The sequence below is a fragment of the Micropterus dolomieu genome, linkage group LG03, assembly GCF_021292245.1.
Source record: "Micropterus dolomieu isolate WLL.071019.BEF.003 ecotype Adirondacks linkage group LG03, ASM2129224v1, whole genome shotgun sequence".
Taxonomy (NCBI): Eukaryota; Metazoa; Chordata; class Actinopteri; order Centrarchiformes; family Centrarchidae; genus Micropterus; species Micropterus dolomieu.
In genome coordinates this window covers 31056304-31073917 of record NC_060152.1, presented here as the reverse complement: position 1 = coordinate 31073917, position 17614 = coordinate 31056304, and the positions used below count along the sequence as shown (strand labels likewise).

Here is a 17614-nt window from a genome sequence, read left to right as displayed (position 1 = left end):
CACTGGAAGATAATAAGTGACGTTTAAAAAAGAATGCTGGATAAAGACTAACCCCAGACATGCAAGAGTGCAGGAATAAATAGACAGACTAGACAGACATGCCACAGCTCTTCCATTATACTCTATAAAAAGGACAACTCTCCCCCCCCTTTCACTGACTGACTGAAGCTCAGACAGTTTCAAGCAAGTGAAAAGTAACAGTGCCACTTTTTGTGGTGGGTTATGAGGGATTTGTTCCTGTACAATTCCAAATGTTAATTGTATCACTGGGGCATATTTCTCCTCCTCCTCCTGCCAGTGAGAGAAAGCGCAACAGATGTTGAAAAGAACCATGGCACAAAGGAGAAGCCAGGATGCATTGATGCACTCAGCATATCAGCGCGTCACTGATCAGAGGAGGAGGATGTGTTTTGGCGTGAGAGGATATGAAATAAAACATGTATGTGTGTGTGTGATATCTGTGCACTGTGTCATGTGCAAGTGACTGAGACAATGAAAGACAGAGAGGAGGGAGAAATATGCTAGCTCTCAATGACGAGCAGTGCTGCTGTAGCTGAATATGGATGAGAGCCAGAGCCCCAGAATAACGTGCAGCTCTCTCCCAGGCATCTCCTGCCTCATGCTGTCTTATATTAGCATGATGGCTGTGGGCTTCTCGTCTGCTCTGAAGATGAAAGACACTAAAATCCCTAACTTCTAAGATGGTTAGTAGTTAAGTTAATACACCATTACTTTCTTGATTAAAAGCCGCTGCCAAACAAGTTCACGCAGTGATGATTCACTGCCAGGTAAATCTCTGTATTCGCAGGATACCAGTTTTTAAATCTGGCGTCCATGACAACATTCCCATGCTGGTGAACCAGTAGTGATGTGTTTTACACCAACTAGCAATGACTGGTTTGCCACAGCTAGAGGGGGGAGCAGCCAGTCAGTGTGACAGAGTCTATACATCAGAAATAAGTGTGACAGTGTGTAATTTCCACAGGGGGGAAAGAGTACTTAAATATTCTGCTTTAGTAAAAGTACGATTACTTTGATCAACCTTTACTAAAGTACCAGTAAAATTACTGGTATAAAAATATACTCAAGTAAAAAGTAGCTCATTAAAAATTTACTCAGAGTAAACATTACTTTTTCAACCTCCTAAAATAACTTATTTACACTGATTTTAATTAAATCGCAGTTTTTTGCTATTTGATAAGGGCACAAAGCCATATCACGCTTTCAATTTAGGTTGGTTTGACAGGTGGAGCTTGGCTCCTCTTAATAAGACATGACATGCTGTTTTTGCCATACATTTCTATTTTTTCGTAATATCATGGATCATAAATCAGGAGTGTCAGGCTTCATCTACTCCGACAATCACCGACGGTCCTCAGCGCGGATCTGTTACTGTCACTCAGTAACAGATATGATTTAAAATGTAGTGAAGTACAATACTTCAAACAAAACATACTTAAGCAAAAGTAAAATTACAGATTATAAAAACTACTTTAAAAAGTACAAGTACACAAAAAAACAACTCAATGACAGTAACGTGAGTAAATGTAATTCGTTACTTTACACCTCTGGTAATTACTCTGACTGTCAGAGGGCGGAGACAAAGGTTCCACACTGCAGGTTAAACTATGTATCTGAATACTTCTTCCACCAGTGCTAAACACTCAGAATACAGCTGGGGCTGACGAATGTTAGGTATTTGGTCATAAACCAGACTATTAGAAATATGATTTTTTTTCCCTGAAGATGGAGCTAGATGAAGAGTTATGGATTGCCAAAGTGATTGCAATTGTTCTTGAGGGGGGCATATATTTGAGTAGCATGGCAATTCATCCAACTGTTGAGGTATTTCAGTCTATACCAAAGGGGTGGACTGCCTGGCCGACCAACATCTCTATCTTAAACACCGTTAGCATGGCTAAAGATACTAAAGACGATATAGGCTATGAATGTTGTGTAGACTTCTTGGCTAATAACCATGATAAAAGTCAACTAGGGTAAATCTGAAAATGATTCAAAGCAGAGTTATGATCCACCACATCTCCTCTGCACATGTAATTAACCCAGCAGCACATAATTACCTCCACCAAGGAGGTTATATTTTTTGTGCCATTTATGTCTTTGTGTGCCTGTCAGCAGGATTGTGGACTGGTCCAATCATGAATTCGGTGGATGGGTGTAGAAAAAAATAAGGCATCAGCTAGAAGCAACAATATTTTGAAATACTGTAAGTTTTGTAAATATATCCAGAAATATATAGCGGTTGCTCTTGCAGATTTCTCGTGACCCATGTGTTTGCCCTTGTGTACTGTCTAACACAAGGAAACCAACACTAGAGTGGATCCAGACCTGTACTGACCGCATGTTCTGTGCATATTGGCCTTTACTAGGATTGGATGATGAAAAGTAATCAAAAACAAAATTCAGAATCTCTTAACCTAATATTCCCATGTTATTTCAGTTTTTTTAATCATACGAATATTTTCCCCCGTGCGTGTTCATGTACTTTCCCCTTAAAAGATAGAAGTTGTTAGCTTGCGCTAACCGCCTTCACTTTCCAGCAGTTGGGGAAGCAACAGAGACTTTTATTTTAACACACTGTGACCTGCACTGTAAATTTTAGAGGTGCTCCGATCAGGATTTTCTGGACCGATCACTGAAAGCAGTATCAGCCGATACCGATCACTGGGTCAATTTGAAGCCTTTTATTTATCATGTAGCATTATACAAAGGATTTTTCCTGCATAGAGAAATTTTTGGCACCCCCAAAAGACATTTTAGCGAGTGCAAAAGGAAAATCAGCAGCGCCAAAATTTCAAAGTTTTCTACGTGACGCCTGCCTGCTAATCTCCGCAGGGAGATTTTGATCCGGTAACCTTCATGCAGCCGTGTGCATAGTTGCTTGTCAAAGTCACTTTTTGTGAACCGACCAATCACAGCCTGGAGTAGGCGGGGCATTAAAAAAAGGTTGAGGCCAAGTTTAGAAATGTTAAACTCGTTGTTTTGGAAGCATGGTTATTATTATTGTCAAGTTAGTAATTTGCATAAACAAATGAGAGACTAACCACTACGTAGAGCATTTTTCTTGCACAATAATTTAATGACCACAAACAAGCCACAAAAATGAAACCATTGTTTTGCACAACTGGAATTAATATTATAGCTAATAATGGTAAGCTATAGTAGCCTATTATCTGAAATTACAGTTAGCACTAATCAAACCTTAACGACAGTGGTGTAGGCTAATATCAGAAAATGGTTTTATTTGTGAAACAGCTGAATCAACTATATATTAGTGTGTGTATGAAGGTCATCGCTATAATGACTTCTGCATATATTTATAACACGATATAATGCGTCCATAAGACATTATAACAGTTGTTATAAACACTTACAAACATGCATTAGGCGCTATAGCAAAGTTCATAACGTATGACGACGTTTTGATTTAATGTTTTATAACTAATAGTAATACCAGTTTATATCCATGTACGGCAAGAATCTCCGACCATGTTCCAAAACACATTATAACCACCGACTCTGCCTCGTTATGAATACACTTTAGTCACCATTTACAATTAGTGATATAAAATGGAATAATAGCTTATAGTAATGTTTAAAGTTATATAGCACATCTTTGTTTGCTTTAAGTAAAGTGTTAAAATATCTATCCCTGTATAATGTATAATATATATATTATACTATACATTATACACACACAGTATCGCATATGTGTGTGTGTTCTGTATATAGCAGAGAAAAGTGGGTTGTGTAACTATAAACAACCCTAGGCCCTCCTGGGACTCGCTGCGCTGTGTAAAAAAAAATTGATTAATAAAACTGTATTGGTGCCATAACCACAGCAAAGAGCTTGAGCCCGGAGTAACCTGCAGTATATACACACACAACTCCTTCACATACACACAACCGCATAAATACTTTCTCTCTAAGCTATACTCAGGTACATTTATCTATTTGTGGTATTAACTTATTGTTTGTGTGTGCGCGCTCAACATTGTCTCTTGCATGAGTCTGCGTTTGTAGACATGTGCCCAGGTTTGACCTACGCCAGAGATGGAGAGAGGAGGCGAGCAGAGGCCCCCCAGGGACCACAGACATACTACCTCACACCTGGCTCACCCACAGCAGAATTTGTTACTATAGCAACGTTCCCCTTCTGAACTTGGAGAAATAAATGTGCCTCTGTCAGGCCCCTCTGGCAGATCTGTCCACAGATACACAACATGGCAGCGCTACACATCTATGCCTAATAATCTTTTTGTCTCACACAGGCAAAGTCAAGCATTTAAGTCGGCGAATTATATTTCACATATACATTTTAAGTGCTATGTTCCCAAGTGATTTACAAATACAAGCTTGAATTTATATTCACACCAGTAATGCAAGCAGTTCGCAATGAATACAACTCCACTCTGCCGGTATACATGCTGTTCTTTCTGTATTCCCATCTCAGACTCAAACAATGCTCTTGGAGGAAACAGGAAGGGGTGAACCCTGCCCCCCCTACACCCCTCTACTCCCCTTCCCCCTCACCTACTCAACCCTACTTATGCTCATATTTGATTCCTTTATTTTTATCTCTCTGTCTACAATCATATACCTCAATCCACATGTCTTCATTATTTATCGTCCTGGCATCCAGCCATCTCTTTCCTTCCCAACCTTCAATCCTCTATATTCTCCAAAGTCAGCATCAATGTATCCTCAGTGGGGTCACGGTACTTAACCTTTAACCACCACTCCCCTTTTTCCTCACACACCTTTCTAAAATTGTTTATCTTGCTGTTGCAGCTTAACATGTTCCTCTTTTCTTGTCCTCTTCTGCCCAGTTCCCCTTCCCCCAATCCACAAACACATACATCTGCGATCTCATGAACATCCTCTCCTCCTTCTCCTCTCTGTATTACAGTGGCACCATGATGCTTTAATTAGCGACTGTGGGATTTGTCGCTTGGCATCTTTTCCTCTCCTACTCTGCATTCAGGCGTTTTGCTCTGATAAACCACCATGCAACTTGAAATGCCAGCAGCAACAGTACCAATAACAGGGGACCGTGTTGAGGAAACTGGACCAGATCAGCACTGAGAAAACATTATCAAGCTCCCTGCATAAAATGGAATTACAGTGTTGACAAAACTCTTTCACCTCAAGCTTCATTTAGGAGCCGTTCTGAAAAGCTTTCGACCGTCTCACACAGTCCTTATCAGCAGATGCTCAATGTTCCATGATTCTGAGCATTTCTGGGATTGTGTTAGAAATCGCAGCCCCTTTCACTCATTCATGAAACCCTATAAAATAGACACTCATCATCTTACTTAATGCACAGTTTCCGCTTCCGGCACAAGGGACCTTATTTCAGAAAAATATGTACGGTGGTCATGGAGAGAGACAACTTATTTTTTTATCCTGTTTGAACTGTGCTCTGAATTACATATATGATGTTTGTCAGTTTAAAAGATCATTTTGTCTCGCACAATATACGTCATCAACATGTTAGCTAACGTTCATTGCTTGGTTGGTCCGTCTGGATAATTTTCTGAGATCGCTCGACTTTAGCTTTTGCATCTATAAAATGCAACCTTGTGGAAATGCTTGGGTACTTATTTATAGTACACACATTTCACACTTCAGACGCTAAAATAAAATAGTCCACAGTATATTTAGTGCACTACATAGGGAATAGGAAGTGAATTAATTCTTGACCTTAGAAATAGCAGTCAGGAAAACCTCAAGGTTTATTTAGTAGCTGTTCTGCAGCTTTAAGCTTGCAGAACAGCTACTGCACCTTACAGCGTCGGACAGTTGAGTTTGCTCAACTGCCGTGAAAATGTACATTCAAACGTTCCATGTTTCTGAGAACCTCTATGACCTCTCATCTGTTTCACAGTGCTTTGTTCACATCATATTTATATACAGACAGGCTGGGCAGTTTGGCCAGGTTAAAACCACAGTCATCAAAATGCCCAGATATTCATCTTTAGAGAAGAATCCAACTAGCCAGCCTGCAAGTTGACAAACATGTTAGTCTGTATATGAACCAGTCAGGCAATTAGCATGCCAAACAGTCAGCTAGTTCTACCCAGTGGCCTGTGATGATTCATGAGTGATGGGCCTCATTGCACACAGCAGCACCACCTCTCATTTGTCATGGATCACTGAAATGAATAATTACACTTAATCACCTCTGTTTCCCTGCTTGCTCGCTGTCCTCTCTCTACAGTGGAGTCATACTGTGATAATAGTTAATCCAGCAGTGTGTCTTTCGTGAGACGACACTTCCCTTATCGTTCTCTTCTTAAAAGGGGACATGTAAGACACGTAATAAGTCCTTATTAAGTTTGTGATTAAGACGAGAACTAACAGAATGTGGCTGTCATAAAATATTCTTCACCACTTCCGTGTCAGCTGGCGGTGGACAGAGATACTCACAACAAACAAGAATACATTTGCCTGATTCACTGTTTAGCAGAGTCACCAGGCACTGGTCAGATGCAGTGCAGCGCTGGCTGCTTTATCTAGGATGTGAACTTTTGGATAGGTCAGGCAGAGAGGGCCTGTCCCACTCAGTGTGTGTATTAATAGCAGATGTGTCAGATCCAGAGCAGACCAGACATCTGCCAGATCAACCTGGACTGTTGTTAGGGAAACGGAAGGAAATGGAGAAGATGAGACCTGGAGAGGACAAGTCAAAATGGAAACATCTCACACTGAGGTTGAAAACAGATACTGGTACAGAATATGGCAGCATGCTCTGTGTGACATATCACGCACCTCTTTTGCCTTCAGCTCATAACACACTGACCATGCTGTAAACCCTGGCTACAAATCAAGGTAGTGGTGGAAGAAACAGCTGCACAGTGTAGCTATCCAGGACATAACAGTGTTTCTCACATTTTCCAGTGGAAACACTGGTGCATCATGATACTTTATCACTGCAAATGGGCAGCAGTGACTGCTGCATGATAAGCTAATTAAGAGCACACATTCACACTTCTATGGGTTGGATGTTATGCAACTTAATCCAGAGTTTATCTGGTAGGGATAGAAAAACAACTAATACAGTGATTTATAAAGTATCTGTGTCAGATGAGGCTTTAGCATACTTCAGCAACAGTGACCTGATTGACAGACAACCTGCAGCAATTGGTAGCAACAGATCCTCTCTGACCAGCCAACAAGCTGCTGTCTCAGAGGTGGTGGTGTGTGCAGTTGCAACATACAGTCATTAACTCATATCAGAACAGAAGCATCCATCTAATACTACACTATTACTGTCTTGTGTTAAATAAATATCATTATCTTGTAGAGAATAATGCAGTTGAATCATGTAACTTTTGACAAACTGAAAGGAATCGCAAAATTCGATCATAAAAATTAAACAGTAAGACGCGGAATAACTGTGGAATCTGCCAAAATGTGGATAAAAAAAACACAAACATAAAAATCTGCTTTTTCCTTCGCATTATAAGAGTTTGTTTTTACAGAACTTAAGCCAATTCTCAAAAGTGCAACCATATCGGCATCCCTCAAGGGAGCAGTGGCCAGCTGCTGTGCAGCCAGGGACCAACTCCAGATCTTAATCAGTGTTTGGTCAATGACTGATGTTTTTGATGGCTGGGGAAACCAGAGCACCTGGAGGAAACCCACGCAAACAGCCTGGGACACCCAGGGTTTGAACACGGGACTTTCTTGCTTTGAGGCCACCGTGTTGCCTAATACTCTACTTCAAAGTTCCTTATGTAAAGAAGGTGAACAGAAAACATTCAAGCAGGCCCAGTAAATCAAAAACAATTTGTGAAGTCCAAAATTGGCCAATGTTTCTCTAAATAACTGGAATTTAATATCAGTCAGAAAGTTTAACAGACTTCATTTGATTAATATGATAACTGAAATTATACTACTGTGTCACACTGGTTGGGTTCATCCAGCTGCTATAAGTCAACCTCCCTGATGAACCTGCACAATTCCTACTAACCTTTAATCAGTCGGTCTGATATGCTCAGTTATCAACTAGCACATAGTATTAGCACACGCCTCTTTTACCCCTCTGTGTGACAGGACAATGTGTGTATACTTCTGTGTCTGTACATGCACATCTTTTAATCCTGGTCGGTCATTACAAAATGCCCAGAGCAAAATGCAGCTCAAACACAAATAAAGGCGGTCAGAGCTGTAGTGTGTCAATGTGTTACATTCACAATCTAACCTACAATGTGAATTTGAATATTGTTGTGTGTGCCCTGTCCAAATCCATCCAAAAAAAGAGGAAGTAAGCCTTCTAACTGGTTTTTAAAATCAGCATGTCATTCACAGAAAAGCCACAGCTCCTCATTTTGCATCATATAGTCTTTTACCACAGTTATATTGATGGACTGACTGTAAACTCTGTATTATCATTATACACCAGGGTTCACTTTCAGTACACTGCTCAAAGGGGTACTAAGACAGGCTTACTGGGGCAGAGAGTGTAAATACTGAAGTTAAATCAGATAACATTTACACCAGTGTTATACTCCATCGCTTTTGTTGCCATCGGATATACTCTGATGGTAATGAACCAAAAGCCAGTAGGGCCACTGAAGGCTGAACGCCATTTAACACATCTGTAACAGAGTCAAAAGGACCAGCGTTTTATGCCAGAACAAACAAAAAATTGAAGGGGCTGTGATTTACATGTTTTCATAGATCAAATAATAACATGACAGAGTTCAGTCCAGACTAATTGGTCATAGTGGGAACATGTTTTTAGAACCTGTCTTTGCCATGCAGCAGCATAAACTACGCTATTACTTGAGCCCAACTCTATTAGAAACATTTACATTTTGGTCTTTGGCCCAGTGGTAGGAACCAGAAGAATGAGTTCCAATCAAAGCAAGCCAGTCTGTGTCAACACAGGACTGTGTAAGCGCAGTATCCTGCCTCGCTCTCATCCTCTCCTGGTCCAGTCCAAACAATAGCATGGATTAGCTGTTCTTCCCATCTACTGGCAGCAGCCAACAGTAACCAGGACTGCAATTAAGAGCCCCTCTGGCTGCTCTCGAGAGACACAGATCTAATCAGATCTAATGTCTCTGCAGGGCACAGGCACACAGAGCAGTCAATACATTGATATGGGTCATCAATAGCGACTCATTGACAGGAAGGGCTTTCCACCAGCTAAAGAGTGCCTAGAAGACAACATGTTGAACCTCTTAATAAAGCTTTAACCCTGTCTCCACTATCAGTTTGTAGATTAAGATAAGACACTTCCCTCTGTAATGAAACTACTAATTGTTACTGATTGCAGTGCATTTAATCCTGCCTCCTCTTTCATTTCTGTGAAGGCGATATGCAAAGACAAGGACTGTGGTTCTCAATTATACCGATGATATTAATATTAACTAAAAACACACGCTTGTTTTGGCTCCAAGTAAGTGCAGAAGAAGGGTTTCCCTCCCCAATGGATGGTCGCTAGAAACCCAAAAGTAAACCTCTCTGTGGCCTGGGTTGCACATCTACAAACAAAAAGCACTTTCACACACACACAAGGCTAATGGCTCTGACCACAACATCGTAAGCCCCACAACAGCCACTGCAACGTTTGACTAAACTGAACAGAAGATTACAGACAAAAGACACAGTATCAGAGAGTGATAATCCATGTGGTTCCAAGTACTCTCAACACAAAAACTGCAGAGGGCTGTGGTGGCCAAAAGTAGGACCTATGCAATTACTATCAGTGCCTATAAGTGCATTACACACAGCAGCCACCTGGCCGAGAGCACAGGCTGTTAGGTCCACAAAACAGCCCTGCATATGGACTATCAATAATTCTGACAACAGCCTCTTAGCACAACACAGATGGTGGTACACTACAAATTCATGGAATGGAAAGGGCATATTATACAGCAACATAACAGCACAACACACTATTGGCCTATGGGGTACAGGGCTGTACCTCACAATTACTCAAAAGGTTATTCTCTCAATTAGTAGTCTAATTTCCAAGTCATTGCTTTGTTATGATATTAAAATTAATAATAACAGACCCCATTTGTCAGATGCCTGATCAGAAAAATAAAGGATTTCTTTGACACACAGATTAATTTAAACATTGTTTGTCAACCCTTTCCCTAAAGTGGAGACCCAGTACTTTTACTTCATTTAAAACTTACATGGTTTTATTCCATCACTGGAGTAATATTCAGCAAGACAATCACTGGCAAATGTATTTTTGCATCAGTTTGGGTCAAGGAAAAAAAAAAATTTTAACAACTGACAGATTGTAACAACAGTCACAGATTGTAATGTTAGTTAAAGCCATTTCCTCACAGAAAATATAAACCAGCAGTATGTTACCATGACAGCAGCAGTGCAGAAAATCAATTTTAACTGATTAAACTTTATTGACTACTACTAATAGAAACATGTTCGCTGTGTTGATCATACTAATTTATCAGGCTTGTGTGGGGACAAACAGCATGGCTCCAGACTTATCTTTACTAGGAGCAGCGTTGTAGACCCCAACTTAACATTTTAGGGGCACATGCAGAAAATTTAGCAGCGCACACTTTAAATGGACCTGCAACGCAAATATTCACATTTTAACTGTATTACGGATAAATCCTTTGGTGATTAATACAGAAACTACAATGTGCTGTTTTATTTTGGTTCAGTCACATTTTCGATGAATGGTGCTTAACAAATGCACATAAGATAAAATAAGATACTTTTATGAATTTGACTCCAGGCCACACTACTCACGCAAACCACCAGACCACTAATTTTTTAGACTAACCACATTTGTTGATGTAACAGGTACCAAACTAGATATAGATTTGACCCCATGTTCATCTGGGTAGAAAAAGTTATCCACATTACAAAATACAATTTGGGACTGACCCTTAAAAGCAGCCTATCTGGACAGAGATTTCAGGGTGGCATTGGCTTTGGGTGCACCCTTAGAAACTCCCAAGAAATAGCCTTACACCAATCACAGTACAAATGTACGAGACTACACACAAATTTAGCCCACACTTTTAAAAAAAGAAAATGTGATATACAGAGTTTGTTCAAATAATTACCTTTACATTAAAGCATCAATCATAACAAAAGGGCCTATCCAAAAATGTCACACACACACACACACACACACACACACGTTCACTAAACTTGAACATAAGCTACAACAATGAAAGTAAGTAACGTTAGGCCTATTATGCAAAAGTACAAAAAGCTCTCCTATGGCCTACAAAAAACATGTGATTACCATGTTCACTAAGAAAGCAAACAGCACAAAAATAAAAACATCAATCTTTCAATAATACCTAGAAGATATATTTTACCCACAGAGATTAAGCAGCGCACAGGACTGCTGCCATGGTTACTACCCAGAGCATGTTTACTCGCACAGAGCTCGTCTGTCTGTCACATTAGAAGCGCAGAGAGACCCGCCCCATGGGTCCCAACAAGTATGCAGGCAGAGCGTAACTAAAACATGTTACCAGCTGCGCGGAAGTGGAAAACAGACTTATTAATGTCGCCAACGTATATTTGGGAGGGAAACAGAGAGAGAGATGCGGACACAGTGGATGCTGGATTCTCCTGCTTGGTATGTTATTGCTGCTGCTGGACAAGTTGTCAACTAACTAACTAACTAACGGCAGGCCAAAACGGCTCTCAGGACGCCGGGAAATCTGCCAGTGAAGACTCACTCCCTCATTGTTTTTCAACCATGTTTTTAACATGGAAAAATTTTTTTTTCAAATTTGCAGGTCACACATGTGCGAGTAGTTGTAAAAAGTACTGGCACTGTCTCAAAAAATGGTCAACCAACATTTGGTCACAGTCTGAAGACCTGAACAGGATTTGTGGTGCTGTCTTGCTGCTGCTGCCATCTTGACAAAAGTGCTCAGAGACGCTTTCGCTTCAAGTGTTTGTGCCTCTTCAAGTGTTTCGCATTCATAGTGCTGTGATAAACCTTTTCCAATTTACAAAGCACCACATTGTCTAAAATACACCCAAAGTTTAGATGGTTGTAGGAGAGATTTTTTAGCTGCAGCTTGTTCTCAGGGGGAGATCAATGCTTAGACCGAGCACAGAACTTCACTGCGATGCCTCAACGCGTGTTATGCAAATGGGCGTATTTCTGTGATCAAATACGTCTATCAGCCACCCCAGTCCTAACAGAGTACACTTTAGACTTGATATAGAAACACTCTCTATAAACGTTCCCCGCAGCATCTGTAGTCTCACTGGAATACAGTTTAATACTGGAAATAAAGACACAAGACAACTGATGAATAATTAAATGTATTTTTCTTTCACAATGAAGCCCACTTCATTTTGTTCAGCCCCTCCTGCCTTTCTAACAAATATGTCTAGATTAAAACAAATGTGGGCCAGTAGCCGCCCTTGCTCATGCTGCCTTCATTTTGATCCAAACTACATACCTGTAAAGTTTTGGAACAGCATCTCGCACAGTGTTTGACAAGATCTCTCCAAAGACAGACATAAAAACATCCGGCAAAGTTCTCAAAACCACTTTTACATCCAGGACCACATTTTGCCATGATGACACACACACACACACTAAAACTTGTGCCAGTCTATCTAACCCTACTCAGTTTGAATATGATTTAGTGACTTCAGTATGTTCAAGACCGAAGATAAATAACGATTTTTTCCATACATTGGACATTCCGTGTTTTATCCTGAGACAAATATTTGTGTCTTCTTTCCTTAATAGGAACCTGTTAATCAAAAGACTAAAACTTCACATTCACATGAGACGGAAAGATCTAGTCCTACACGGCCGATCATATGACAGCTCATATTACAGGTCAGTAAGCTTAACCAGCCGTGGCTTCTGTAAGAACCAAACATGAAGTGACCCCCAGATCCCTGTGCACCAAATGCAGCCAACAGCAGTAAGACATAACATGGACAATGTAGGATTTTTTAGCCAGCCATTCATTCAGACTCTCTTCATCTTTCATGATATTCCCTACATCACCTAGCTCCAATATGAGGTGAAGTTTAATTCATTTTGAACAATTGCTCAAAGAGCACAGGGCAGTTCCACAGAGCAGTATCCTACTTCCTTCACAGTCAAAGAGTGAACCATAGCAAGTTCTATGGTAGTGTGTAGTTCAATCAGAATGTAACCACAGTTTCCTCATTGCCTCTGCCACACCTCTAAAGTTTGTGAGAAAGGGGAAGCATATAATACCTAGTTGACTGCCTTAGAAAGCATATTCTATGAGCATAAACAATCATGAGAACAGATTCAGACTCCTTCGGGATTAGCACCACATGGACAACCACACCAGACAAAAAAACAAGCTTAACTGGGTACATCTCATTACGCAATTCAAAAGCTGGTCATCCCATGTTTTTGCCATCGTTGAAGCTACCTGATCTGAAAGCCATCAGTCATGGAAGGACACACAGTCTGTCTGTCTGCACTCTGTCAGCCCTCATAGAAAATCAATGAGCCAGTTAATTTAGTGCAATGGGACACCCATGGACTTCAGTGCTAGTAGAACTGACCTTGTAGCACATGGCCTATGGCAGCCTGCGAAGTGTCAAATACTGTGTCAAGTACAGCATTCTGCTACTGGAACAAACACACACCCTGATAGAAGTCCAACTCGGTATATTCTGTTGCACAGGGCCCTGGCACATGATTGATGGCTGTTTTGGATTGAGGCTGACCAAACACAAAAACAGACCATGGCGAACGGTTCAGGCTCTGTAAGCAAACTAACAGATCAGGTGTTACAGCAAATGTGTGAAACAGGTGCTAGCCATACTGCCAACCTCATTACAGCACTGTGCTGAAGCTGGGTTTTAACATGACTTTGATAAAGATGCCCTGCACAGTTTGATGCCAAAAGCCTGTGCTCTGACACAGAGACATGCTTTTTGGGAAGGTGAGAGTGTTTAATAAGTGGACTGGATACCGAGATGGTGCCATAGGCAGCAAGCCTAGTCCATCCAACTCAAAACAATCAATGCATCATACAAGATAAAACAGAATCTGTGCCTGTGTGAAAGCACCAGACTTTCGTAAACAGGCTGAAACAACGATCTAGCTCACATCCTGTCTGGTAGCACTGCACTGCAACTCTCTAGCATTTTCTAATTAACAGTGTGACTCATTTCATTACTTTAGCATCATTCATCAGCCTACATGTTTTGCATACCTACGGCTGGAGCATCATACTCATCACCCAGCAGAATTTCTGGTGCAGAGTATGCGAGAGATCCACAACTGGTTGTCAGCTTTTTCCCCGGCTGAAACTTGTTACTGAATCCAAAGTCAGTGAGCTTGACCAGCCCTTGTTTCTCGAAGAACACCACATTCTCTGGCTTGAGGTCCCTGTGCACCACATGCAGCCGATGACAATAGGAGATCGCGTGGACAATCTGGGCAAAATATTTCTTAGCAAGCTCTTCATTCAGACCCTCCTCATGTTTCATGATGTAGTCAAACATATCCCCTCCATCGCCTAGCTCTAAGATGAGGTAAAGCTTGGTCTGAGTATCTATCACTTCATACAGGCGCACAATGTTGGGGTGCTGGACCAGCTTCATGCAGCGGACTTCCTGGAAAAGATGGCCAGTGGCCACGGCGTCTAGCTTAGTCTTGTCGATCACCTTCACTGCCACTTTCTCCCCAGTGAAGACGTGGCGTGCCAGCTTGACAACAGCAAAGTGGCCACGGCCCAGTGTCTTGTCGAGGTCATACAGGCCAGCGATCTTGCCATCATAGCCCCGCTTGAAGCCTGCCATAGCTGGTGAGGGCGATGGGGAGAGGGGAGCCCCCACTGTAGGCAGCAGCAGGTTTGCTGAGTCCTGTGTGTCCAGCTTAGCTCAGTTCATCGAAGGCTGAAGGAGAAACCCATGGCTCCATCTTCCTAAATGATAAAAGACACACAAAATTGCTACTGATTAAAAAAAAAAAATAGACATATTACTTTACATTTGCAAAGTTCACCATAATACTGAATAAAAGCTAAATAAAAAGCTAAATAAGCCCAAATACATTTATAACACTCCCAATGTTCACCTCATTGTTATATTTGTCAGACAATACTAATGTATCTGTCCCCTCCCTTCACTCGGAGTGAAGCATTGAGCAGAATCATGATTTGATATATTACTGAATGGAAGAAGTTCAAGCCTATTGAACAAAAACACAAGCAAGATAAACATAGGCGCAAAATCACCTGTACGTTAGCGCATAAAAACTTGGATAGTTAACACCAAATCCTCAGCGACGTTAAGTTAACGTTACGGCTTGTTTTGACAGGATGACTGCTGGACTCACGTTAGCCAATTTATCCTGATGCGCTGCCTCGTGCTGCTACAATTAACCTAGTAAAACTTTCCTACAACAATAATAAAACACTTCCAACTGTCGCACGTATGCAGATGAGCTGCTACCACAGCTGAGTTTGACAAGACTATCTGTCTGTCCACTGTCAGCTGCATAACGGGCCCAGCGGTAACACAAGCGACTAACGTTAGCCTAACGTTACCAGAGGCTAGCTCGTTGTTCATTGATTGGTCAACGTTAGCTTACTGGCTGACAAACGTTAACAGCTTTCGTTTTTTAACGTTACAACGTCACCCGCTAATTCACAAACCCGCCCCAACAGTAACTTACTCTCCACACGAACACGTTTAGCCGTGTAACAGAGCGCTAGCCTTACAGGTACACAGGTGCTGCTTTAAATACCACACGGCTAGCCATAGTTAGCATGTAGCAAGCTAAAGTTACTACGGCTCGCTCAGCTCACCTCTCCAGCTTCTCTTCGGTAAACATAAAGCCCCGAGTCCGGTCTTTACCGGGTGCCTCGCGTCCTTTCGAGCGCTCTCTGTTGAAGCTTATCGCAATTTATCAGACAAGACGAGGATGGTACCGCCTCTTCGAGGTGACCGCGGCACTCAGAAGGTGCCTATGCCCGGGGATCATCCGTAAAACGAGGCATTGCATCGTTGGCAACGGCAGCCCTGATCGGAATCGTTGTATCCTCCCAGTCGAGGCGGTGGGGATGTGACTGTGATGCTACCTTCACGTGCTGAGGAAAAGTGTCCGAGTTTTTTTACGCAAACGCGTGGGACATCACACACGCTCGGGAAATTATTTCTACTACTGTTGAAGAGATATGCGTCACAAATGGTTAATACGTTAATTAAAAACATACTATACAACGCCAAAAATCTCTCCCTTTAAATCTACAATAAGTAGACTGTGACCGAAACTAAGGTTTCTAATTTGACCGTTTTGATTTTTATTGATATTACATTAAAATGCGTTTACGGGACAAGATGTATTTTTACATTTTGGGAGCTCGGAGTCAGGTCGTTACGAGGACCACTTGAAGGCAGCATAAGCGCATCACCAACCGCATTCGACTCTGACGTCAAACAAAGTCTTTTAATTGGGAAAGGTTGCTGAAACAGTCTGTTTGCACAACAATACATCTAATGTCTAATTGAGAAAGGTGTGGCAGTTTAGCCGTAATGAAAGGCAGCGTTTTTAATTGCTGTGTTTTAAGATAAGCATAGCAGGACGCGTCTGACATGTCGACCAAATAGCCAATAATTTAACGCAAGGTGACAACATCCGACAACACCTGATGTGGTGATCATCCTTACATATTATCATATTATCATAATAGTTATACTACACAGATTTACACAGCCTACGTTTTTGTGCAATGGGTCCGTCCATGGTCTTCCCAATAAACGGCGTGCAGTGACACCTAGTGACGGACCACCGTAAATTTGTTTTGGCCTTCACTTGACTTTCCTGAGTCTGTTCCTTCTCTGATTGGTTGCTGCTGTGACTTTGAAAGAAACATATGGTCTGATTTTGGCGGCATCCCTGGTTCTTTCCGCATAGAGAAGAAAAATTCAAGGCTGAGATGTCTTTTTAGTTGAGTTTTCAACATGTTCCTTAACAATACGTTTTTGTTTCTGTTTCGCTTTCTCACAAAACAATGTTTCCCCACAGCAGTTTGCTCTCATTCGCTTTTTGCAAGATATTATAAAGTATCAACTTAACCAATTTTCATTGCCCTTAGGGTTGTGTACTGTATTTGCAGTAGTAACATTAAATAAAATATATATTTAAATATATACTTAACTTTCTGACCAGTCATCATCTCTATCCTGGTGGTGGTGGTCTTTTCTGGGAATATCTTTCAGAGGAACAGTGTTTATGTCTCCAGGTAGAGTACAGACACTTGGAGAGTGTACAACAAGTTGCTCTATAACAAGCTGTTCTGGAAGCTTATTGTGGACACCATCTGTGGGTATTTGAGTGTGAAAGACAAGAACATAGTGAGCTAAACTTTCTAGACTGTAGGCCATGCCTTTAATATTTATGCATACTGAGATTTCAAGATCTAATAATTTCATGTCGTGTCACACACACAAAAAAAACAATAGCCTACTGGCAGTGTTGCTTGCTTTTCTGTTTTTAAACTCAAGATGGGAGTGTTGCTTTATATTTGATATGTCACCACACTTTGTAGGCTACTTATACATTGTTCCCTAAATAGGAATTACAGTTTGAGATTTACTGGAGTTTGTTTAATTT

General features: G+C 41.2%; 1 protein-coding gene across 1 annotated transcript in view; it reads right to left on the bottom strand.

Annotated features, from left to right (window-relative positions):
• Positions 1 to 16085, bottom strand: part of snrka (SNF related kinase a) — a 36376-nt gene extending 20291 nt beyond the window's left edge. Inside the window, exons 1-2 of the mRNA XM_046045215.1 lie at positions 15807 to 16085; positions 14208 to 14921 (exon numbers count right to left, since the gene is read on the bottom strand). Coding sequence (XP_045901171.1) covers positions 14208 to 14796 — 589 coding nt within the window. The 5' untranslated portion in view covers positions 14797 to 14921; positions 15807 to 16085. The remainder of the gene's footprint in view (positions 1 to 14207; positions 14922 to 15806) is intronic.
• Positions 16086 to 17614: the final 1529 nt, after the last annotated feature.